Source organism: Triturus cristatus, chromosome 3_2, assembly GCF_964204655.1.
Source record: "Triturus cristatus chromosome 3_2, aTriCri1.1, whole genome shotgun sequence".
NCBI lineage: Eukaryota > Metazoa > Chordata > Amphibia > Caudata > Salamandridae > Triturus > Triturus cristatus.
The window spans coordinates 929,099,130-929,125,816 of record NC_140584.1 but is presented as its reverse complement, the minus strand read 5'-3'; the positions used below and the strand labels follow the sequence as shown (position 1 = coordinate 929,125,816).

Sequence of the window (26,687 nt, the reverse complement as noted above, 5' to 3'; positions counted from 1 at the left end):
GAAATTCCCCCGTTATAGTTAGTTAAGCTAACTATAACTCGCTCGCCCGCAATGCACTGCTGATGACGTCACATATTGCATCACTCATGACATGGTCAGTGACATCACTCATGACATCACTGATGACATCTCAAATGACATCACTGATGACATCATCCAGTGAATGTCTGTTTTTCTGAAAATTAAATATGTTTTATACATGTATATCTCAAGGTCGATGGAAGAATAAATGGGTATATAAGTGTCTAAATGGATGATTTGTTTTTGAAAAATTAATTGTGTAACTGACTGATTAAGTGTATCAGTGAATACATGGCTTAGTGAGTAATGTTTAAATATGTAAATATCTGTATCAGTCTCTCACTTTGTGTATAAGTGGCTGCATGGGTTGGTGAGTAGCTACATGGGTGTCTATATAGGTTATTAGTTGGTTTTTTGAGTATCAGTCTGAGTGTCTGCATGGTTCGGTGGGTGGTATTACGTAGTGCATAGGTGCATGAATGAGGGACTCACTGTTTGTATGTGTTGCAGACAGCATGTGTGCAGGACTGTATGGGTGGATGAGTGTGTATGGGTGTGTTAGTGAGTGAATGACTGTCTCAATAGTGTCTTTATGAGTAACTACATAGGTTTTAAACTAGTATATGTGACTATTGGTGTATATAAGTGAGTATATGTGAGAGTGAGAGATTGAAAGAGTTCCTGTATGAATAAGTATGTGTTTCTATAAGTGATTGTTTAAAAGACTAAGTGTGTGTAAGTTTCCATAGAAGTAAGTGTGGTGGTGTGTGTATAACTGTATATGCAAGTAAATGTATGTTTGATTCTTAATTAGCATGAGTGACTATGTGTGTGAGTAACTCTATGGATGAGTGGCATTGTGTAACAGGATGTATAGGTGTATGAGTACATATGATGAGTGAGTACATGTATGAGTGACTGTATAGGACTGTTGGTGAATGAGTGGATGTGTATGTGGATCTTAGAATTACTAAAGAGGTTGTTGTAACTGGTATTGGTATGTCCATTGTTTTGAAAATGTTAGTCTCTATTTTTGAATGTGTGTATCAAAGGTTATATTAGGGTGAGAGGAGGTCTGCCACTCTATCACAAGGATGATGTCATCAGTGATGTCATCAGTGATGTCATTTGAGATGTCATCAGTGATGTCATCAGTGATGTCACTGACCATGTCATGAGTGATGTAATATGTGACGTCATCAGCAGTGCATTGCGGGCGCGCGAGTTATAGTTAGCTGAACTAACTATAACGGGGGAATTTCAATGGTTTTGTAGGAGTGAAAAGTCCAGCTAACTATAACACCCCTGAAACCTATGGTTTTTTCAGTGAATTTCTGAGGTTTTTTAAATGCTAATTCCGAACTATAACGTGCCTGAAACCTATGGTTTTTTCTGTGAATTTCAAAGGTTTTTTAAATGCTAATTTCTAACTATGCCTACAGAGATAGGACATGTGAAGAAAGAAGAAAAAATGCACAGAAAGAAAAAAAAGAAGTGCAGAAAGAATCCTTGTTGCAAAATCATCCTGTACCCTCAACTTTTTCAGACGGATACTGGTGGTAACTGAGTCTGACTAACCAGTCCTAGAGCCAGTGCTATGTTAAAAGACACTTAGAATACAGTGAAAACACCTACATACACTAGGGAACATTATGCGTTGGGGTCCCCCTGTGATTAGCATGACCTCCTCTGTAAGCCCCTAGTATATAATAGGGCAGGGGGATTAAAACTACCTCTTAAAACAGGCCACAGGGCGTTTTTGCACACGTTAACTCAGGCCCTGTCCCCTCCCTTCACCACTGTGTAAACACGCCCTGTGTCCCTTTTTTAGTTGGGAGATTAAGTTCATTTGAATCCTGAGGGTCCCTAGGGTCCAACTAGCCCACTAGGTACCTCCAGTAAGTGCCACAGATCTGCGTTGCAGAGAGGTGTAAAAAGTGGCACAGCCTGGACCACCTCTCTGCAATGCAGCTCAGTGGCGCTTACTGGAAGCACTTGGTGGGCTAGTTAGCCCCCAGGGGCCCTCAGTATTGAAGGGAAATTATATCCCCAATTTAAAACGTGCCATAGTGCGTGTTTGCACGCGTCACCTCAGGCCCCGTCCCCTCCCTTCACCACTGTGTAAACGCGCCCTGTGGCTGTTCTAAGTTGAGTGATTAAGTCCTCTTGAATCCTAAGGGTCCCTAGGGTCAAACTAGACCACTAGGTACCTCCAGTAAGCGCCACAGAGCTGCGTTGGAGAGAGGTGTAAAAAGGGGCTTGGCCTCAGAACACCTGTCAGCAGCGAAGCTCCCTGGCGCATACTGGAGATGCCAGTCTTTTATTTATTTTAATTTTTTAAGAAGGGGGGCTGTGTGGTTCCCCTTCTTATTCTAATTTATTGGCCCTGATGACCCAATCCCCCAGGGCCTGTCTCCTAATTATATTTTTTTGACCCCAATCCCCAGGGCCGGCCACTGTTTTTAAAAAAATATATATTTATAGACACACCTAGGACATGCTGGACAAACTGTACGTACCTATCACCATGACGATTTGAGTGATATTCATTAAAAGGCGACTATGCATACAATGAAACCACGTGGAATGTATTTACACCACTAGTGAAGCTCTGATATGTCTGATGCCCTACCGTGCCTAATCCCGGTAGACACCCTTGTTGTTTATTTATACAAACAGGGGTAGCTATTGACGGGCACATTTAATACACATGCACACCAAGCCATTCAAAGGGGATTCGACAAAAATTCGACCAAAACTATGTAAGAAACCCCCCTCACGGTTAATAAAACACACATCCACTGCCGGATGTGTAATACTTTTTATTTTACTCTCTGGAAAGGGGACGAACATCACTTGAGAGTCACAGCGCGCTCCTGGCAGAGCCCAATGCTGTGTTACACCCACCATTGCCTGCCGAGTGCCACACACCTCTGTGTTGTATTCCACCAGCTAGTGCATATGCTATGACACTCTCTAGCCCATGTGCACTGTAACACCACCCCGTGAATATGTCATGCCACACTTGCCTTCGCACGGGTTATATTGCCCCATCTAACGTGCCTTCCTCGATGCCTATGTTATAACGCACAGTGCTATGCCATACATATTACAATCTGGGATCCATATCTTTGTCACAGTGCACATGCAACGTTACACTCCCCAGCACATATTTTATATTACAACTTTAGAGACTAGTTAGGTTACACAACACTGCCCTGTGCATATTACACTCCAAGGCGCACATCGCATAGCACGCGCTAGTGCCTGTGCTATCTCACGCTCTCCAATGAATCTGTCATTGCGCACAATGTATTGCATATTATATTTCACGCCCGGTTCATCTTATATCACACTTTTTGGTGCATAGTTTATACCATACACTATATCTAGTTTTCATTTTCAATCGTGCTCTCAGGACTATGTTCTATATAACACTGTGTTCACCTACCCTTTTCACGGGCATTACATTTTGCGATAGGGGTTGGAGGGTCAGGGGGTGTTTCTGCCAAGTGAGCCCGGAGTCACAGTCACAAACGTCCTCTTCTTCCTGAATAAAAGTGAGATTATGCTGCATACTTGTTCATATTTTAAGTAGTTCGCACAGACACACGTTTTAAAAACAATAAAGTTCCTAATACCCGCCTTCTCTGAACAGTTAGCTTGCTGCCCCATCCCCCTCCTCCCTATCCTCTGTTGTGTGAATCCATGGACTAGCCTCCTCCCTCCTGCCATGCATGGTCTGATTTGCTGCCACTGCCCTCAATTTAGTATGATGTACCAGTCCCCTCCTCCTGCCCTCCATTGCCCAATTCTATGCCCCATCATTGACCTCCTGCTTAAACTTTGTGCTTAGCTTGCTGCCCCTATTCTCCTTCCCCCTGCCCTCCGATGTCTTTGTGCATGCCCCTGCTCCATCCTTTTTGCCCACCATGTTCCATGGACCTGCCACTCCTATCTACTCTGAGTGTTCTGTTGAGCTGCCACTCCCCTCCCACCTGCCTAGCATTGTCAGATGACTGTAACCTGTCCCTGCCACCTCCACCCTGCCTGTCCACATGCCATGCCCCTATCCTCTTCCTCCTGTCCTACACGGTCCATTGTACTGCCACACCCTTCTGCCCTCCCTGGTCTGTTGTGCTGCAACTGCTCCTCTTGCCTGCCCCGTGCGGTCTGTTGTGAGGCCGCTTCCCCTGAACTTTGTCTGTGCACAGGTCCTGACCCTCCCTTCTATCCTCCATCGTCCTTTGTGCATGCCCCTGCACCCTCCTTCTTGCCCATCATAGCCATTGTGCTGCCACTAACCCTCCCACTTGCCATGCATGGTCTTCTGTGCTGCCATGGCCCCTTCCACCTTCCCTGTGTGGTCACCTAGCTACCCCTGACCCCCTCCCACCTTCCGTCCATGGTCTGTGTGTATGCCATCAGTCTCACTGTTGCTCTTCATGGTGTGTCTTGCTTCTAGTGCCCATCCTGCCTGACCTCCATGGCTATCTTGCTGCTCCTGCCCTGCCCCCTTGCCCCCAGCCCTCTGTTTACATGTGCAGACCCCTACTCCCTCCCTCCTGGCTTGTCTGTTCCATTGTAATGCCCCTTATCCCTCCCTCCTGCCCTTTATGGTCTGTTATGCTGAAGCTTTCTCTCCGGTCTGTCCATTATGGTCAGCTAGCTACCATTGCCTCTTGCCCCTCTGTTCTCTGTTGTCCATGTGGATGGTCCTGTCCCCTCCCTCTTGCTTTCTATGGATTGTTGTGCTGCACTCCCGTCCCGCATGCCCTGTGTGGTGTATTGTGCTGCTGCAAACCCTGATGCCTGCCCTGCAGGGTCAGTTTGGTGCACCTCTCCATGTCCCTCCTGTCCTCTGTTATCCAAGTCCATGTCCCTACCCCATTTCCTTCCATGATCCAATGTACCATACTTGCGAACATTTTGAACTTGGTAAGAGGGAGATTTTGAAAAAAACTGGGGTATTGATTTTCCCCTTTGAGTTACATTGAAAAAGAGGAGATTGTAGACAGGAGACGGATCAAATAAAGCCCAATTGAGCTTAAAAACATTGGACGTTTCCTGGCTGAATCGGGTCTGTTGGCATGTATGGTTGTACTACCATTGCCTCTTCCTTCTGCCCACAATGGTCTATTACATTGCCACAGCCTCTCTTGCAAGTCCTGTATTGTTGGTTTGTTGCCCCTGCCCCCCTTTCCACTGCCCTCCATAGTCTGTTGTGCTGCCACGGCCCTTCCTGCCTGCTCAGTGTGGTTAAATTGTTGCCTTTGCACCCTCCTACCTGCCTTCAATTTTCAGAGTCCGTGCCCCTGGCCTCTGCCTCTCAACAGTATCCTAATGAACAAGATTGCTAACATTCTATATTTATTACAAAAGTGTGGAACGCCTGACGTCATCTTGATGTAATCAAAACTGTAATACCTAGAGCATTTCCTTTAGAAAATACATATATGAGAGGGTCTTATTGGCATCAAAATTATGGTTAGTGCTCTAAAAGACTAAAATAAGGACATATTTTCTGAGTTTTCAAATAGCGACAAAGCACTTTTAAATTATTTGTTATCTTTATGTTTTTTTATCCAGTTGACCACTTGATTAAATGTTGCACTTAGGGGAGAGGATGTGGTGTTACTTCCAGAACTGCAGACTTTGCAACTGGGGAACCAGGTTGGAGTTTCTGCTTCAGCTCGACATTCTGTGATTCTGGTCAAATCACTTAATCTCCCCATGTCTACAACCAAAATGAATTTGTTCTTGTGTGATGTAACCAATGCTCATGTAAAGCACTCCAATACCTGACAAGTCTGCACTATATAACACTGCAAAAACACAAAATAATAAGTGTTTTGCACACTTCTGTCATTCGGCTATATTTGGGCTACATCTGGGTGATTTTGGGCTACATTTGGGCTCTTTTGTCTCCGGTGGCCATCTTGGGAGATTTATTTGTTATGAAGTTTCCCAATTTCCTCATGTACTGCAGTCTCCTCAGTAGGAAATGCTTTCAGTTTTTTACTTTGATTCCATCATGAAGGTATTCAGATATGTCACACATTTGCCATAAATTCTGAAAGTTAGCACTCTAGTTGCTCATTAGATCACTGTAGTAAAACTACTGTTCACCATGGAAGTCTGCTCCTGGTATTAAAAGTGCATGTTTCAGTCTGCATGTCAGAATTTTTTAATGAAATAGAAGAGGATTTGAGAAGTCACTCAAAATGTGCCCTCATTTTCTTTCTTCAGCATTAATCATAATTTCTATGGCAAAATGAACCCCTTCATTGTGTTCCTTTTTAAATTAAATGTTTTAAGTGTTACCAGTTTATTCCAATCAAGATGGCTTCAGGTGTGCCATACTTTTGTCATAATGAAGACAGTAAGCGCTCTAGTTGTTTTTAAGAACACTCTGGGACATTCTGTCATTGGGCTATACTTGGGCTACATCTGGGTGATATTTGGGCTACATTTGGGCTCTTTTGTCTCTGGTGGCCATCTTGGGAGACTTATTTGTTATGAAGTTTCCTAATTTCCTCATTTACTGCAGTCTCCACAGTAGGAAATACTTTCAGTTTTTTACTTTGATTCCATCAAGAAGGCATTCAGATGTGTCACACATTTGCCATAAATTCAGAATGTTAGCACTCTTTTTGCTCATTAGATCACTGTAGTAAAGCTACTGCTCACCAGGGAAAACTGCTGCTGGTATTGAAAGTGCATGTTTCAGTCTGCATGTCAGAAGTTTTTTAATGAAATAAAAGAGGATTTCAGAAGTCAAAATGTGCCCTAGTTTTTATTTCTGCAGCACTAATCATACTTGTTATGGAAAAATGAACCCCCTCATTTTGTTCCTTTTTAAATTAAATGTTTTAAGAGTTACCACTTTAATACAAGGAAGATGGCTTCAGGTGTGCCATACGTTTATCATAAGTAGGACTGTTAGCGCTCTAGTTGTTCTTTGGAACACTCTGGGAAGCTGCAGTAGAACACAAAGGAATCAACTGACAGTCTCTGCCCTTGTTGGATGTACATGTTTTACTGAGAATGTCAGACTTCATTCTCACATGACTGAGAAAGATAATGTGAATTTACAGAAAATAAGCTCTCAGTTTAGCTTATAGATCACCTTCCAAACCTCTGTGGGAAAAGCATGAGAAAATATTTTTCTCTCAATCATGATATCCCAGCAGAAGGCTTTTTCACATGGTGAAATCACCTTAGAACATACCACAATTCCTAAAAGGAGTATGGTACCATCAACAAATGATTTATAATGTAACTAAAGTCTTAAAACCTTCTATTAACTGCAATGCTTTTTAATGCGGTGCTATCATGTATATTGGTCCCAAGATGGCTGCCAACAGTTCTTGGATGAAGTGCTGACAGCCAATCAGATCTCAGGATGAGATGTGTGGTTAGGCTCCGCCCACATATATATATATGATTTTACTTTTGATTTTCTCAGGAACTACTGAACAGATTGACACCAGATTTGCAAAAGGCACTTCCCTGAGCTGAGGACTACCTCTCTGCCAAATTTAAAGTAATTCTGTTCAGCCGTTCGGGCTGTACCTTGGACTAAAGGTCCCTATGGAAAATTGCATGGGGAAAACGCGTTTTGGGTCCCCCCTTTTTTCTCAGACCCCGCTTGACGAATCCCCCTCCCCCCCCCCCCCCCCCCCCGAGACTTTCAGGGTAGGAGCGGAGCGCCCCACCTATTTTGAAAATTTCGCGAGGATTCGTCAACCGGCGCCAAAGTTATTCCAAATAGAATGTTGCGGATTTCCTATGGAAACATGGTCCTAACTATAACTATCTACTGGCGACCGCCAGTAGAATGAATATATATATATATATATATATATATATATATATATATATGATTACCTTGTTCAAAAGGTCAATACTTTGATTTAGGAGTTGGGCGAGAAATATGGCCTAATATTGGCTTAATTGAATATAGAATTTATTGCTGACAACTGTTTGCCATTCTCGCTTTGAAGATAAAATACTGAAAGGACTCATTTTAACTCAATTGACAGTAAATAATAAATAAATATTTATCGTATGTTCAGCAGGGATAAGATCATGATCATATGTGTAGGACATTTCAAAATGGCGTGAATTGAAGCTATTTGCCTTGGCCTCTAATGCTGTGTTTGTCCTTTCTCACTGTTAACTGCTGCATGCGTATGTAACCAGAAGCACGGTCACTCAAGCCATACCGTGATCAGGCCGAAAGGCGAAGCGCATTGGTAGAGGTATTATGTATGCGAACAAATCAATCAAGTATCCTGGTGAGTCCTGGCATTTTGTTTGAGAAATAAATTTGGTTTGGAATACCGTGGAGTACCGGAGTCCATCCAGTACTGCGAGTACTCCAGTAGTAGCCCCGAACATCCGGACTGTGTGTGGTTGATATATATATATATATATATATATGTTCCCAGCGTGTGACCAAATACACAGGTCACCAATTGAGGCGCACACTGACACCGTGAGTTATTTAAAGATTTATTCAGTTACTCGAGTATATGGACAGAAGCCTTTCGGCTACGCCTTCCTCAATGTCACAAAATTCATTTTAAAGCGATGTGACTTTATAACGGAAATGTATTCACAAAATCATAAAGATCAAGAGAGGACTCGTAGTTCATAGAAAGGGCAACATAAATGAGGGACTATTTTTAACAAATCAACTAATCAACATAGCGGCCATATTAGAAGGGCTCTTAAGTTTTTCAGCATTTAACCATTTGATGCAATGATGCTACATTACTCCCAAAATGCAATCAGTTATGGAAATAAATATGTATATACATCAATTTATATTCAATTCATTTAGACCACAAATAAATATTACGGTCAAAACATATTCTATACCACATGATTTTTGCAAATTATTTGGTCAATTGCCATATATAGGCAAAAACCAAATATATATATATATATATATATATATATATATATATATATATATATATATATACACACACACAGATTTCCCACCCCAACAGTGAAGCAATTGTATATGAACAGTTATAAAAAAATTACATAATTCTACAGCGATGTTCAACATAGAAAAATATAACCATAGGTAAACACATTTGTTAAGCAGAACTAATGAAAATCTATATATTTATAAACAAGATTAATATACACATTTATACAAAGAAACACCTATCTAGGTACACATATAATCCAAATAACTGCCGATATACACAGGGATATGCTGTATATTTATGTGGGAAAGAGCCAACTCTTGAGTAGTCTTCTGAAGACAAGGTCATTATCTTTGACTCTTATGTTTCTGGATAAAGAGTTGCATAGTTTGGCTGCTTGAACAGAGAAGGATGTGTCACCTAGCGTTTTTTCTTGTATGGTAGGATTTTGAGGTGAGGTGCCAATCTAGAGCAGATGTTGCACTGTTGAATACATTTGAGGATTTCATTCCTGATGAAAAGTGGCCCTGTTCCATGTATCACTTTGTGGGTGATACAAAGTAGCTTGAATGTGGAGCTTAGGGCAAAAGGTAACCAATGTTGGGCCTTCAAGGCAGGGGAGATGAGGCTTGTGGCTTTATATGTAAGCGTAATCTGGCAGCAGAGTTCTAAATCCTTTGTAGTCTTTTCATAGTTATTAAAGGTGATCCCTGGTAGAAGTTATTGGCGTCATCGAGTTTAGACCGAACAAGAGGGAGAGTAGCCTGGACCTTGTATGAAAATCCTAGGTGGATGCAGAGTTTTTATAGTAATGAAGCTGGATCTTGCTAGTTTGTCCACTTGGGCATTTATTGTTAGCTTGGAGTCCATGACAATTCTGAGGTTCCTTAGATACTTTAGGAGGTGTTTCCAGATCGTCAGTCAGGCAGCGAGTGGGTCATCATTTTCCCATTTGCCACATGCGAGTATTACCGTTTTCTAAGCATTCAATTCCAGATGGCTCCATGTCATCCACTGCTCCACTACTCTAAGGCAACTGAAAATTTGCGGGTTTCCAATTTCAGCAGTATTTGTGTGTCATCAGCATAGTTCTAGCATGTGAAATTGATTGATCAGTGCCGGTAATGACTTCATGTTGATGTTGAAAAGCATGGGTGAGATGATAGAGCTTTGAGAGATCCCTGTTTTTGTAAAGTATGGTTTGGATGAGAAAGGAGGAGTGGGGGTATGGATGACATTACTTCTGTTTTGAAGGTAGGTTGTGATCCAGTCGAGAGCAGACCCTTCTATACCGGCTCCGTTGAGTTTGGTTTTTAGAATGTCATGGTCAACCGTGTCAAAGGCGGCTGAGAGGTCCAAGAGAAGTAGTGCAACAACCCTATTCCAGTCAACTGTGTTCTTAAGGTCATCTCAGATGGCAAAGATGGCAGATTCGGCCCCTCTTCCTGGGCAGAATCCTGTTAGGAAGTCAGAAAGTATGGCATTATCTTCAATACATTGTGATATCTAGGCGAATGCTGCTCTTTCTATCAGTTTACCCAGGAAACATCCATTTCTAATTGGTCTGTAGTTGTCTAAGTTTTTTTTCTCTAGTAATGGGCGTATGTATGACTTTTTCTAGGTCTCATAGAAATATTGCTGTAGTTAAGGAATAGTTTATAATTCTTCTTACTGGTATGGCAGTAGAAATAGAAGAATTCTCGTGAAGGTTTGTGGTGGACACAGGTAAGAAAGGCTGTCGGCAGGCCTGTTTGCTTTGACTAGGTCCATAAATTCATCGGGCGATATTTGTTGAATGGAATGCAGAGGCTGGGATAGCCAAGTCTTGGATGGCTGTTCTGGAAGACCTTGATTTCTATTGAGTGAAACGGAGATGGGACTCCGGTTTGTTGTTGAAATATTCCATGGCAATTGAGCCTGGTTGTTTTCTGGCAGTGGCCTGTAACGGACTGTGGCGAGCCCGTCTTTAACAGCCAGTCCTCTAGGTACAGGAATACATGCATTTTTGACCTACAAAGACGACCTGCTACCGCGGTTATCATATGTGTGAATACTATCAGGGCCAAGGTAAGGCTGAAGAGCAGCACTGCAAATCTGAAGTGTTCCTTCCTTAATGTGAACCGTAAGTGGGATCTGTGGGACTGCATAACGAGTTTAAGAAAATCTGCGTCCTGCAAGTTGAGGCAGCATGCAGTACCGTAGATCCAGTGCTGAAAGGATCTGAGCCACAGGGAGTATTTGAATTTTTTCTTCAGAATGGCTTCCAGTGGCTGGATGTCAAGTGTAGGTATGAGGCTTCCAACCTTCCTTGGCACAAAGTAGTAGCGCAAACAGCATCCTTCATCCTAGTACCACCTCTAGGCAACAGCAGAGTGTCGTCATACATCAGGAGGCATGGTCTGACGAAAATCGCTATGATGTGGGTAGGAGTAAAAGGTAGGCACAAAATGAAAGGCAGGGTGAAGTCCTTTAAGAATTTTTACATTTTTAATGGTCTGCCACGATAGATTTGCAGTCAATAAGGATATACCATATCGTGCCCCTCACCATCTGATTGTGGGTCTGAGAGTAGCATGGGAACCGCTGCTGCAGGGGAGTAAAAGTTGGAAGAATGCTATCCCTGCTGAAGTCAAACCCCCCCCCCCACCACCTCCCCCCCAGCCCACTACCCGAACGTTTGCTACTGCACCGGTTACAAAGGATGACAATGCCATTGGACTAAGCCTCTGGAACAGTCCCTATACATTCTATCCTGCTGATGGAACTATCTGGCTATGGACAATTACCCTACGGATTGCGGTGTGTCACAACTATCTTTAAATTGCTCAAGTGCAGTGTCAGTCTTTTCTCAGAACAGTCTAGAGAACTGGAAGGGCATGTCCATAAGGGACACTTGGGTATCTCCTGAAACCCTGGGTGATTGCATCCAGCCATGTCTTCTAAGCACTACTCTGATGCCAATAGCACATCCTATAAGTTCAAGTCTGCACTCAAAACATGATGTTTTCGCAGCTTTGAAGGTGGTAGGAGCTCCAGAAAAAGTTGTCCTCAAAAGTCACCTGCATCTTTAGTGGTGGTTTTTCAGAAATCTTGCCCATTTGTAAGCAAATAAGGAGAAGTCTCTGCCGAGAGTCCAACTCCTCTTGCAGGCCCAGTAAAATGGGTTGTCATGTTCCACAGTCAGCCGAGTAATTAACTATTTATAGTTGACTGTGCGCAGAAGTCGATTGAGGGTCCATTAGAACTGAAAAGCCAGCAGGGTGGCAAGCAGGTCTCATCATGCTCCCACAACAAACAAGAGGTTGCAGACCTGCTGATCGTCCGTCCACTGTACTTCAAGTTACTCTGAGGAGAGTACTGAAAAGAAGTCCTTTCCATCATGGTCTGTGCATTCTAGGGGGACAAAGTCCGAAAAGAAGGCCCGATAGGTGCGTTAACGAGCTCCCGAATGCAGAGCCGCCAGAACCACAACAGAGGCGATACCAATTGCGAAAATAACTGTCTCCTGTCAAAGGGAGAGAAGGTGTACTGAGATTGAGATGACAAAACATTCAGGCAGCAACATATAGGAGGCAATCATGAAATCGTTGCTCAATGGATGGAGCTCAAATTAGATTATCAGTTACCGGTCATCAGCATATCGGTAACATTGAAGGCCAATTCAACTTATTAAAGCCACTTTGATATTAAAGAGAGTGGGGCTCACTGCAGAGCCAAAGGAGCAATAACTTCAAATGGATGGAGAGACAGAGATTGTCCCTAGTTGGATTCGGAAAGAAGTATGGGCTAGGAGACATACCTAAAATACTAGTGAAACAAGAACCACCATTGCTGTCTCACCCTCTCCTCCACCCAATCACTGCAATATGCAATTGAGAGATATAGATTGTTAGAGGATAAATACCTCCCCAATGTGCTGAGAGGTCAAAGCACTCAATTCCAAGGCAGTATGGCCTAGGCCTTTGAGGTTCTTGGCCTAGTTCGGATGCTGGGTTGTGCATTCTGGCAGCCTCAGTTCTATAGGGTCCACTAGGATGGGTTGTGCATTCTGGCAGCCTCAGTTCTATAGGGTCCACTAGGATTGTGGGCTGCCTATCATAAGTTAGTGGATATATATATATATATATACACATACACATATATTATATATATATATAGATATAAAGGCTTTGCTGAAAACTGGGAAGTTTGATTGATATATATATAAATACATCTCACACTAATGCAAGTGTGGGAGTTAATGAAAAATGCACTCAGAGGGCATCTTAAAGATGCCCCCTGAAAAAAGGCCAGCCTCTGGTGGTCCCCTAACTGGTACACATCAGCCTGCTACCATGAGACATGTTTCTGGACCCCTGGGGTGGGAGCCTTCACTCCCTGAGCCCAGAAACTAAGCCTTTCCTGGGCAGTTGTGGTCACACCTCGCCCAGGCCAGGAAGAACCATCTGTGTGTGTGTGTGTGTGTGTGGGGGGGGGGGGGGGGGTGTAGGTAAAAGGCCTTGCCGCCTTTGTAAAACGACCCCCCTACCCCCTCAGCCTCTCCCGCTATCAGGAACAGGCCCCCTTCCCGTCTCTCCTCCTTTTTGGTGGGAAGACAGACTGGAAAAATTGGTACAACCCAGAAGGTGTGCCAACCTCTGCCAACCCCACCCCTCAGGTGGAGGAGGTGAGGTGAAGCCCACTCTTCAGTGTCTGCCATCTTGCAGATAACCGGCACTTTCCAATCAGGATTAGGGATTGTGACAGCTCCCCCACGTGGGGTGAGCACACCAAGGGTGTAGTCACCCCAAGGTCGGTAGCCCATTGGCTACTGACCTCAAGACCCCTAAAATGCTCCCTAAATACAGTATGCCAACTCCCCCATGTGGGGTGAGCACACCAAGGGTGTAGTCACCCTAAGGTCAGTAGCCCATTGGCTACTGACCTCGAGACCACTAAAACGCCCCCTAAATACATTAAGCAGCCATTAAGAGTATATGGTACTGGAAGTTTGTCATTACAAACTCCACAGCACTATAATTGCTTTACTGAAAAATAATTGCTTTACTGAAAACTTGTAAGTTTGGTATCAAACTTCCCAGCACATTAAACCCACACTGATGCCAGTTTGGGATTTAATGAAATATACACTCAGAGAGCATCTTAGAGATGCCACCTGAAAAACGACCCAACATTGCTCACCTGCTGCCATCATCAGACATGTTACTGGGCCCTTGGGTCAAGAGCCTGCTGCTCTCAGGGGTCTGAAACAATGCACATCCTGGGAAGAGGTGCCAAGCCTCCTCCCCCAGGATGGACAGAGTACACGAAGGGGACGCTTTAAAGGCTTGCCGCCTTTGTGAGCTTCCCCAGGTCATTCCTGCTTCCAGCAACTGGCCCGCACCTGTTCTGACCCCCACTTTTGGCGGAAGAAGCGGTGGTAAAACCAAGTGAGGCAGGGAGGTGTGCCCACCTTTGCCAACCCCATCCCTCAGGTGGGAGAAGCGAGGTGAAGCACAACTCTCAGTCCACGCCATCTTGCAGATGGGGGGACCCAGCCAACCAGAGTGAGGCATATGCCTCCCTCCCACTGGAGGGTGGCATAATAGGGGGTGTACCCACCCCAAGGAAGGGACCCATTGATCCCAACCTTTACTTACCTGTAACGCCCCTAAATCTAGTATTTAGGGGCAACCCTGAACCTTGCCTCCTCAGACAAGATCCGACAAGGAGAAGAGAAGGACCGAAGAAGCCATGCTGAAACTGTGAAGGAGGAGGAGACCCAATGACTTGGTCCCAGCCCTACCGGCCTATTCCCATCTCGAACCTGCTCCTGCGAAAACCCAGTATGTCCAGCAGCCAGCAGCCGCAAGAACCCAAAGGACCTGCCCTGACTTCCAAGTCAAAGACATTGTCTCCTGTGAGCACCGTATTTGCTCACCCACAAACTCAGGCCACAGCCAAAACCACGAGTCTACCCCACACTGCACCAGACGCCCAGGGCCGGAATTCAAGTGGCCCAACACCACGAGGAGGTGTCCCCGGCGATCCTGACCAGAGATCTGGTGATCTCTGACCTGCCTTGAATCTCCAAGCAAAGCCTGCAACCCCTTTCTGGAGGATCCCCCGACCACTACCGAAGCTGCTAAGAAAACCTGATGCCTAAAGACACCCCTGCACCAGACGTCCCACGGCCTCGGATGGCCCTACCGACGGTGTCCCAGCATCCCCAGGCATCCGAACTTACCTCTCCAACCGATGGTCACCTCCAGAAGATCTTCGTCCCCAAGTCTGCAGTCTTAGTTGCAACCAGAGAATCTCATATCCCCCATTGGAAAACACTGGGCCTCAGCACTCTGCACCCAGTCACCCTTGTGCTACTGAGGGTGTTTCCAGAGTGCATCCCGGACCCTGGGGGAACCCTGGTTCTAACCCCAGAATAAAAACTCCCACAAACTTGTACTTACCTGCAAATGGTGAACTTTATTTTTCTCCTTAGGAATACATTAACTGGTTTTCCTTGGAAAAAAAAATTAAGTGTGGAGTTGATTTTGTATGAGAACTTGAAAAACTGCAAATTACTAAAACCTGCTTTACTTACCTTTTCTTTCCGAAATATCCCAGTTAGATATCTAGGCATTTCACACTGAGTAGAAAAAGTAATCCATAAAGTAATCTGGAAACTAAATCAAAAGTAATCTAACAGTAATTTCCACAGTATTGAAAAGATTTACAAACCTGTAACTAAGACATTTTCATTCAGCTTGCTTGTATTTTTCAACCTGTCTTGAAAAGAACCATTTACACGTACCTGTACCAGGCTTGCTAGGTTCTAGAAAATAAATATAACTAAATATTTTTATACAAACAAATTAGTTTGAGTTCAGTCTTTGAGTGTGTGATATCAAGTGCTGCCTGAGTGTGTATAACAAATGCTTAACACTACCCTCTGATAAAGTAAGGTGCGATCTACTTTTACCTCTGCCTACCTTTGGGGTTCCACTGGACTCTGTGCAAACTATACCTCATTTTGGTATAGTATATACAGAGCCAGCTTCCTACACATATGCATGCAGCAATGTGGTGCACCGGTTGGTGTCAGTCATAAGATCCCATGCAGACATCCACTGGTGCACAAACAATCGCATACAATGGGGAAAATAGTATATTAAATTAATTGCTTTTTACAAAGACTGCTAGAAACGACAGCCTGAATTATAAATTAATTTACAAACTGTTTAAGAATAATTATTATGTATACATACACTGATGATTTATTAATGGTCTGTTTCTCTAAAACGTTAATGTTATTCTTTAGTGAGTTGCTTACATACTCAATTCTGGACTTGGTTCTTGAAAGAAAGGGTTGTAAGCTATCAAGGGACCAGTGGCTGCGTGCAAGATTAGTGGCAGACTTGAAGCCAACGTTTAAGGGAAGTCATTTTTGCATGAAATTCCATACAGGGATAATCCTATCACAATGGATCTGGAGTAAGAAATTTAGCTAGCATTCTGAAACTAAGTCGAAGCCTAGAATTGTTTAATTTCCTTTTTGTTTTGTTTTTTACATCTAAACACTCACAGACTTGAAATGTGTGTAGCAAAGGTCGAAAGTTAGCCGGGGCACCACCTGGAATACTAAGATTCTTAAACTTTTAGTTGTCTTTTTCGGCGAGGGGGTGGGGGTGGGGGGTGATGTGGAGAGGGGGGGGGGGGGGGTTTAGCTCGAGGAGCAAAACAGATGCCAAACAGGCAAAGAGCAATGGAAAACGACACCATGGTGCCTCAAATTAAACTTCTCAACGTTAACTACTAAAAATGATTCTGAGGTTCCGTAGCTCAGTAAACACCACCGTCCTTTAAGACATATGTATGTCTACTGACTTCTAAACATCCATAAAGGCCTCAATAGATGGACTGTCAGGGGGGATGAGGGTTGGCGTGCAGTCTCAAAACTCCAAGGTTGATGGGGGAAACAGATGGAGGTGGAGAATAGAGCCACAGAATCAGCCAGTGATCCCGAACAAAACACGATGGTCTCCATTTTGCAATTTGCATTTTTTGATGTTCAGGACCTCTTCAAACAGATGCTCTATATAAATAACCAAGTAGCTACAACAGGAAAGGAGACGTTTTTGGTGGTTACGCAAGAAAATATGGTTCATGGGTAAAAAAAAGACAGGCTACACTTATTCACAGGATAACTATTTAAACCAGGGGTGAGTGGGCAGGGCTAAATCTGATAAGTCAGAGTGGAGGGTAGGAAAGACTCGATGGTCAGGAGCCTAAGCTTTTGAGTTCCATGAAGTGAGATTTCAGTCTCTGTTTAAATTCATTAGGGCAGCGTATAGTCATATGCGGCTGGGGAGGGTGCTCACAAATAGTGGTCCGAGCTTCTGGGAAGACCGCAAAAAAACGTGAGGGATGAGGTTTTCAGTATCACTAGTATATCTAGAATGACAGATTTAAGTATGGCATTAGAGTATCATAGCTGAATAATCAGACACCATATCATGGATAGCTTTGCACACAAGTGAGAAATGTTAGTAGGCTCGATATCTAGCAGTGGACCAACCTAGCCTGTATCTTTGGGATCTAATATGTGAAAAGGCAGCAAATTATTCTAGTAGCAACACTTTAATTGGTTAGATCAGTTAGAAGACAGTAACAATAATTCAGCGTACTCATGAGCGCGATAATCATGGGCTTTTCTAAGAGGACTGGGAGGTGTGGGTAAATGATCTCGGTCTTGGAGGAGTGAACAGCTAGTGACCAGAGGCCCTCAAGTGTGTGGCAGCGGAGAGAGTTGAATATTTTAAAATGACAGGTGACTGTGATTGACTTAAAATATAACAGCATTTGCTTATCACAGAAGAAGTCTTTATTGCTCAGTTAATTAAAACCATTGCAATTATTAACATATAAAAACCATGGATTAACTACAGTTGATGTTTAAAAAAAGAAAATGAGAAATGTGTATATACAGCAAAATTAGTTTCGAGTGATTAAAAGGAAAAAAGTAATTAAAATGATTACAAAGAAAGAAGGACTGTCTGTTTGATTTACGCCTGGATGTTGGCCAAGCTATGGTATTTTGTTACTGGGTCTGTTGGATCGTGACAGTCCCCTGGAGTGTTGTTGTGGCCTGTTTTTACCATTCGGGAATCAAGCCATTATCCATGTCTAGTGAAATAGTTACTTATCGGTTTTTGGGTTTTACTTCGTTAGTTGGTGTCGACCAGTTTTCACCCTCTGTCATTCTTGTTTCTTTTCTGCTTTGTCCAAGAATTTGACAACATGGCATGCAAATTGGATGTTCGTTCCGTCCAAGCAGGCCTTTACTGTCTGCCGGCGAGTTCTAATGCCCAGCCTGTTGAAGTGCTTTTTTAGAAGGGATCTGCGCTCCGCGTCCAGACCTTTGCAGGTACATAGTAAGTGCAAGATGTCTTCCTTTGAGTTCCCACAAATCCGACAGTTGATGCTTTCTTTGGGTCTTTTCCATGGGGGGAGATGGTTTTGCACAGGAAGTTGGCCCAGCCGTAAACGTAGGAACTTCTCCTTTGTGCGCCTGGTAAACCAGACTCCTAGATAGCTTTGACAGAGGATGGTTGAGTAGCTTTGGATAACTGTCCAGCCATGGGCACGGATTGCTAGGCTTGCTTTGTCCTCGATTAATGACGTGGATCTAACTGATTTGTTGACTGATTGCTTGAAGATGTTATGAGATCCGCTACTCGTCCAGGCTTCTTGAAGATTCAAGGAATTTAGGGAGTGGTTAAGGTATAGCGCAGCCGCGCTCTTGCTCTTACTTTCCATCTCTTTCCATAGGTGGTAATTTAATCTTGTGGATTCCTCTCTCTGTATCTTGTGCCAGCTTTTGGCATAGGCACCCATTCACTCTAGAGTTTGATTTCTCAGGCCAAATTCCAGCCTAATTTGTGCCTGGGAGGTGTGGTTGGGCAGACTGAAGATTATTCTCATGGCCTTCGCTATTGTGCTGTTCAGTTGCTGGGCGTCCCTTCCTGGAGGCATTCGCTTCCGTAGGTCAGGGCCGGTGTTAATTTTGCCTGTAGCACTTGAAGCAGAGGTGTGAAGCTTCGGCCGGCCGTTTTTGTTTTGAGGTTCCTTAGTGCGATCCCTACGCTAATGCCTCTCCGTTTTATTGCTTCCTTTTGCTGGTTGAATGAGCCCTTTCTGTCAAAGATCACCCCCAGGTACCTGTACTCTTCTACTGTCTCCAGTGTGGACCCTCCCATGTGCCAGTGGAATCCTGCTGATGGTCTTTTTGCGTTAATTCTCATTGTTTTGGTTTTTGAAAGATTGATAAGGTTATTGTCTGTCGAGTACTTGGACGTTTTGTTCATCAGATGTTGTAGCCCTATTGGTGTTCTGCTAGGGTAGGGGCATGTGAGTTGGTTTCGTCCAACAGCTGTGCCAGGTCGGACATGAAGATGTTGGAGCTAGGACACAACCTTGTTTTAGGCCTTTCGAGGTCGTTATTTTTCTTGAGAGGAAGTCTCCTGGTCCTAGTTTGACTTGGACCCATGTGTCCGTGTGAAGTAGAATCAGCTGTGTAAGAAGGCCTGGTGGTATGTTCCTTTTTTCCAGTTTTGACCATAGTAAGTTTCTATTGACAGTGTCAAACGCTGAGGTGAAGTCAATGAAGCATACGTACAGGGGGAGATTAGCTGCCTTGGTGGCGTCAATGAGGAGCGAGAGAGCTAGCATGTTTGTTGTTGTGCCCATTTGTTTGCGGAATCCTGTCTGGGTGATAGGAATTACTGCGTTTTCTTCTGTCCAGTCCAGAAGCTCCTCTAGTAGAAGACTAGCATAGTATTTGGCTTCGTTGTCGATTAGGGCTATTAGTCTGTAGCTTTTTGGGTCCTTTACATTGCCCTTCTTATGTATTGGTGCTATTATGGAGCCTTTCCATGACGCTGGGATTGTTGCTGTGTCTGTTATCTGCTTGAAGAGTGGCACTAGGGCTGCTGCCCAGTAATCCGGGTTTTGTTTGTACAATATAGGGGGAATCCCATTAGGGCCTGGCGCCCCCTCTGCTTTCCCCACCGCGATCCTATTTTTTATTTGTTTTTCCGTAGAGGCAAAAGCGTTGGTTCCAATTTGTGGCATCCGTGATGGGCTGTTTTTGGCATTAACCAGTCGCCTGGTTAGTTTGGGCTGTGGCACTGTATTGAAGTGTGCCTGTAGATGATTTGCCCATGCTTCCTCGGATACATAGGAGTCAACGGTCAGAGACCTGGAGTTCTGGAGTGAGTTAACTGTTTTCCAGAATCTTCCGCTTGTGTTGGTTCCTTTAGCGTCGTGTAGAAGTCTTGCCCACATTTCTTCCTCTTCTTCCCTTTTGCCCTGCCAGATTATTCTCTTTTTTTCCTGTTTTAAGTCATGCATCTCCAATTGAATTATGGGTTCCGGTCCATCACGATGTAGTTTGCGCAGCAGTTTGTTGATGTTGCTTTTCAGGAGCTTTATCTTGTTGTTTTGATTTAAGACCTTACTGCAGTTGCCAGTTGAGTCAGTTCTATTTCCTTGGCTTTTATTGTTTTGGCGACGGGTCTTGGATATCCTCGTATGAGCCTGTCCCAGGCTCCTCGTGAAGTGTTCCCAGGCATTCAGGTGCTCAGTGTTGTTTGAAATGCACTTTTCCCACCGGCTTTTTGCGTCAATCGCGAGGCCTTCCAGGTTTGACGTGTTGGATTGGATTCTTTTTTGTGCCACCTGCAGTGAGCAATCCATGTTTGTCGCTGATCTGGCTTGCACCACCCCCTGGAAGTTAAGGCCAATTTCTTGGGGCTGATGGTCACTAGCTGACACTGTGCCAATTTGGAAGTCCGTGATTTTCGCGAAGAGGTGCAGGGATACGAATGTAAAATCTATGGAAGAGCTGACTGTTGAATTGTGAAAAGTGGCTGACAAGAGGCTGTCATTTGCAAAGCGGCCATTTAATGATGCCAAATTAAGGTGTTCTAGCGCCTAGTGCTTGAGCTTGACAGCCGGTTTTGGTTGCCCCATTTACTTGTTACTTGTTGTGGGATTTCCCATGCAAGAAACAGTTCTTCTAGCGGCGTGTCCCTTGTTTGAGGCCCTCCCAGAACCATATTGAAGTCCCCTGTAACTATGAGACTTGTATTCGCTGTCTCTGTCAATGCTTATCAGCATGCAAGTGATATGAGAAATGAAAAGTGATTCTGTCAGCAGGAGTGCAGAGTGAGAACGGAGTCCTGATGAACACGGACTGGTTGAAGTAGTTCTGATATTGTGAAATAATAGAAGGCAGAAGGGCCTTTAGAGATTTCCTATGATGACTAAGAGCTTGGGTCACTAGCCTGGAAGGATGACCAACAGGATGAACATCTGCAGAAAGTCAAGAATTGCACTGGTGTAAAATGAATGAGGTGAGTGGAGGTGATTAACTTAGCGACATGTGAGGGCTATCTCTACGGAATGGAACGGGAAGAAGCTCAAATGAATCTGGTTGATTATGTTTTGGGATGGGAGGAATGAGGAGGCGCGACTGAACAGGTTAGTTCTAGTGCTCCTGGGCGGCCGTTTAATTAGAAAAAGTATTTGCACGATAGTGCGGATGGCGTTTCAATTATGAGTGATTTAAGGGGTCACCATCAGGACGTAAAGGTGGCACAAGCACTGAGAAAATCCCATGTCGAAAATTCACCAATGAAGAAGCAGGGTTGGAAGAGAACGGGGTACAAGGCTGGAGAATATGGAATAGAAGGCTGGGGACTATGGGGAACAGGACAACAGAGAATTATTGTAGAATCCCAGCAGACAAGTGCAATATGGCAGAAAACGGGAATTCAACTCCATTGTAGGATTCAGGCACTAATTGAACGGGGCATCAGAGAAGCATCTGCTATACTGCCGGGTGGAGGTAAAGACAGTGGGTCATCCTGCAAAGTTCCCCTGTATCACTAACCAGGCAGTTAAAGAAAAACCCTAGCAGGACTGTGTTGGGAGCGCTTAGATGAGGCCAAGTCATTGTGAAAGTTGAAGAGATTTGTTTAAAACTGAATCGGTATTCCAATACAAGAATATGACAACCTGCATATGGGAGCGTATTTATTAGGCCTTTTCAAGTGGAATCCTTTTATTCACATAGTTATCCCTACACCTATTAGCACAGGGCGCATTTGTTTATAGTATGCTTCTGTTTTTACACTTCGGCGAATTATTTAGAACCTTAAAATCCTCATCTGAACTCTGGCAGACCTGCTGCTAGGATCTGTAAGATGGGTGTAACACTAGCAAAGTGCCCCTTTGATAAAGGGTCGTTGCATCACAGTTTCTATCTTCCGCCTAGTATCAGGAAAAAACAGAAGGCCAATTGCCAACAATGCTCTTATTTGATGTTAAAGAGAGACCGGAATACTTAATTAAAAAAATTTAACTTCTACATGTACACAGTAAAAATCTGAACTAAATGTTGCACTTCGACAATTCGCATCACCATTGCGATTGTTTTTCCTATTGTTAAAACACTACCGCAACTCCAAGCCAATTTCCAATATGAGTCGGAGAAGAAAACATTTGCTTTTTTTTTTAGTACTTACCAAGCTGTATCTTCCATAAAAATGCCTTCTCTCTCCAACTGCATAAACAGTTCTCCACCTGTATGAGAAAAGTATAGAATACAACGTTAATAAACCATTAAAATAATGCATGTAAATCTATTCCAGAAAGCTTGAAGAATAGGAGCCTAGATTACCCATTTTTGCATATTATTATAGAGCCCAATAAGGTTAACTGTGCAAAGTTTATTTTTGAGTGCCCTTCCAGTGTCTTATAACCAAAAAGAAAAGGTTGCTTGCCTTCGGTAACTATCTTTATGTTGGATACATACATACCTGCAGATTCTTCACCTCTTGAATATCCCAGGTGCTAGTCGGTATTCAAAAACCTTTGACAAAGCTCCTCCAAGCTGGCAGGGGGTGCTGGCTTCATCTCAATGCCAGAAGTGGAGACTTCACTATATCGACATGGCCTCCACCCCAGCACCGCAAGTCACCAGCTCGTTTTTATCCGTATCCTTAGAGGCGGTGCAGTGTAGCAATTTTGGTAATCACGTGCCTATGACTATCCTTCAGAATGTGTAGGTGGGCAGTATTGGTGAGAAATCTGCAGAAAGATGAGGATCAACCTAAAATATCATTACCGAAGGCAAGCAGCTTTCTCCTCATGGATACTTCTACCTGCAGATTCCTCATCTCTTCAATAGACTCCCAAGCAGTGCCCCTACCTGGTGGGGGTTTTGAAGGAATGGTCAGATGAGGACATTCTGGAGGATTAAGACTGCGAAACGTCTACCCCCTCACTCATGAACCCTAACAGTAGTGGTTGGTAAAGTTGTGAAGGTAAAGCCATGCACTTGCCATGCAAATCTCAGACATAGGGTCTCCCCTTGACAAGGGTGCAGAAGACGACTTGCCCTGATGGAGTGCGCCTCAGCGACCCCTCCTTTGCAAAGGTGTAGCACATCTTGATGCAGAACAAAATCCAATGAGAAATTATTCTTCCAGACCGCTTTTCCCCTTCTTGCTGCCCAGTACCATATGAAGACCTGGTCATCAGACCTGATCTCTTTTAGTGTTTGAGATAGAATAGTTACCTGCATGCCAGGAGTTCAGTCAGTTCAACCGCTCCTCTTAGATTGGATGAAGTGGGGTCGGGGGGTGTGTATAAGGAAGAGTAATGGGTAGCAAAGAATCGTTACATTGGGAAGAAAGCTGCTTTAGTTCAGAGGACAAGGTTATCCGGGACGAAGTGTGTGAATAGTTGAGCGACACTAAGTGCCTGGAACTAACTGACCTGTCTTGCTGAAGGTATGGCAACCAGAAAAAGAAGTCTTGATACCAAATGAAACTCACAACTGTAAAAGGGCTCAAAGAAAGCACCCATCAAAAAAGTCGAACTCAAGTTCAGATTCCGTTGGGGCGCAAACATAATAGTAAGCCATTTCATAAACGTCATCACTAAAGGAGGCGGGTCTTACGTCTCATCTACCTCACCTGGTGCATGCCCATTTACTGGTCACTTGATTTTTCGTTAACATGCACACATTTTGAATTGCATTGGTGATTTCCTCTATATTTCACTTTATTGGATGTTCTCTTTCCCGACAAGAAATGCTCAATTTGATTGGACAACATACGATGTTAAGTGCATTGATATATATGGTACAATTGAAAGTGCTGCTTTGTTATGTTTTTCAATTTCAATAAAAATCTGTGAAAAAAAAAATAGAGGTGGTTGGTCTTGTAGGCATAGAAATACTGACAAGGCAGCAATGTACTCCTTGACAGTGTGCTCACTGCACAACTTCACTGGGCAAATGAGAGAGCAAACTAGAAGATCTCAGACAGACGAGTCTGCAAGGGGTCCACATGAGGCTCAGCACACCAAGTGAGAAATAGGTCTTCCTCGCAAAATAGATAGGCTTTATTGAGGGGAAATGAGTACACAGGATCACATCAACTAAGTCAGTTGGCAGCTGGAAACAGTGCAGGTTTCCCTGTTCCAGGAAAGAGTGTAGGATTTAGAAGGGGGGTGTAGAGCCTACCCCTCAGACTGGGAGAGGAGGTTTCGGCCTGAATGGAAGAATGAGCAGGGAACACTGGAAGAGGATGAAGGGGACTGCAAACTCTTCTGGCCAACCCTTAGTAACGAAGAGGGCTTCATTCCTCTGGTTCAGAGGAAAATCCTCTTGGACCAGGCCCAGGTGCATGGGAGCTACCGTAGTGTACAGGAAAATTCCACTTCAAATTAAATACATCCTCCAAGGTTCCCTGCAAGGACTACAGGCGAGGACAGAACATTGGGCAATAATAATTGTCATAAGCAGGAAAGACGTCCACCTGACACTTGCCCCACTGGACAAAGATGTCCTGAACCATCTATGGATGGAAATGATACTCTTGGTCTGTATGATTCTGCTGATTGAGACTGTCGGTCCAGGTGTTCAGAAAGCCGATCTTATGGTTGGCGACTAGCCACATTCCATGCTGGTGCACGAAAGTCCAAAGCCTCAACTGTTCCAGACAGAGATGTGACTCCAATTCCTCCCTGTTTGTTGGTATACCTTTATTGCCTGTCAAGATCTGAACAGACTACCGGCGAAGGGAAGACAGGAAAGCCATGAGTGCCAGTATAACTGTCCTCAGTTAAAGGAGGTTGATGTGATGAGGCTGCTAATCTGGAGACCAGAAGCCTCTCATTGCCAGTTCTCACAGATATGCACCCCATCCAAGGATGGATGTATCAGTTACAACACTGGCCACGGCTGCAACAGGGGAAACTGACATCCCTTAGATTAGGCTCTCCTCGGCCAACAACCGGACCAAGTCCGCTGCAGTGTCCATGGTGATCCCAACCGTGTCCACCAGATTTCTCTTGTGCTGGAACCACTGACTCCTAGGGCACCACTGGAGAGTCCTCGCGTTCCAGTGTGTGTGCATGACAAGGAGAATGGAAGAAGTCAGAAAACCCAGCAGTTGCAGAACCATCACAACTGAAACCTTAGCTTCCGTCCAAAACGACGGAATTCTATTTCGAATGACCCGCATCCTCGATTTTGTGAAGGCTTAGAGTTATGTTGAATCCAGTGCTGTATCCACTGCTGCCCTTTTGAACAGGTGGCCCAGAGAGGGCTCTAGGTGAAACTTGGGAATGTTGATAGAAAATCCCAACTCTAACAGGAGGTATTCTGTTGCCTGCAGGTGATGCAACCTCAGCTGTGGCAACCTGGCTTTGAGCAGCAAGCTGTCTAGATATGAGAGCACAGGGATCCTCACACCACCCGAGACGAGCCACAACCCCCAGAATCACCTTCGTGAAGCCTTGAAGTGCCTATATCAGTCTGAACAAAAGGATCACAAACAGGAAGTGAGAGAACCCTATCACAAACAGCAGGTATCTCCTGTGCGACCACAGTATTGCTATGTGGCAGTAAGAGTTCTGAAAGCCGAGGGAAATCCAGACTTCTGCTTCCAGTGCCTCAGAAATGTGAGCCAGGCACAGCATTTTGAACAACTTGTACAGTAAGAAGTACAGAGGCCTGAAGTCTAGGATCAGACAAAGTCTCTCAAAGTGTTGCACCCCTGCCCATTTTTCTGCTCCGGCATAAACTGCACGTCTCCTTTCTGTAGCAGGGCTGTGACCTCCTGCTGCAGTATCAGTGGGTGTTCCTCTGACTGAAAGGAAGGGACAGTTGGGGTGAGATATTTGGGGGGGACTAAGGGTGGGGGGGGGGGGGAATCTACTGCAAGAAGTATAGGGTGCAGCCACTTTCTATAATTTTACAGACCTTTTGGTCAAATGTTATGGCCTTCGAAGACTGTTGAAAGAAGGATACCCACTCCCTAATGGTCAGTACATGCACTTACAAGAGGAAGCTAGCTGGTGAAGAGGAAGGCTTGGTCTGGCAACCCCTTGCCTTGAACTGCTACTGCTGGCTGATCTTTGCAGGCTGGCACTGTCTGAACCCTTAGCCCAAGAAATCGGGCCTTGGCCATTCTAACTTTAAAGTACTACGTGTGACATGGTCATCCCTACAGAAACCTATTTACCACATTATGGCATGATGGCGTAAGGCTACATAAGGGACCCCATAGATCTAACCACTGAATCTGCTATGTCTGGATCCATTTTGATGATATTCGTGGACACGTTCTTGGCCATCGTGGACGCCCTCCACAAAATGATCCGTCAAAT

At 44.3% G+C, this 26,687-nt stretch overlaps 1 protein-coding gene across 1 annotated transcript in view; it reads right to left on the bottom strand.

Moving 5' to 3' along the window:
- Positions 1-26,687, bottom strand: part of RPS6KB1 (ribosomal protein S6 kinase B1) — a 526,632-nt gene that overhangs the window by 287,392 nt on the left and 212,553 nt on the right. The window contains exon 6 of the mRNA XM_085649414.1: positions 22,532-22,589. Coding sequence (XP_085505540.1) covers positions 22,532-22,589 — 58 coding nt within the window. The remainder of the gene's footprint in view (positions 1-22,531; positions 22,590-26,687) is intronic.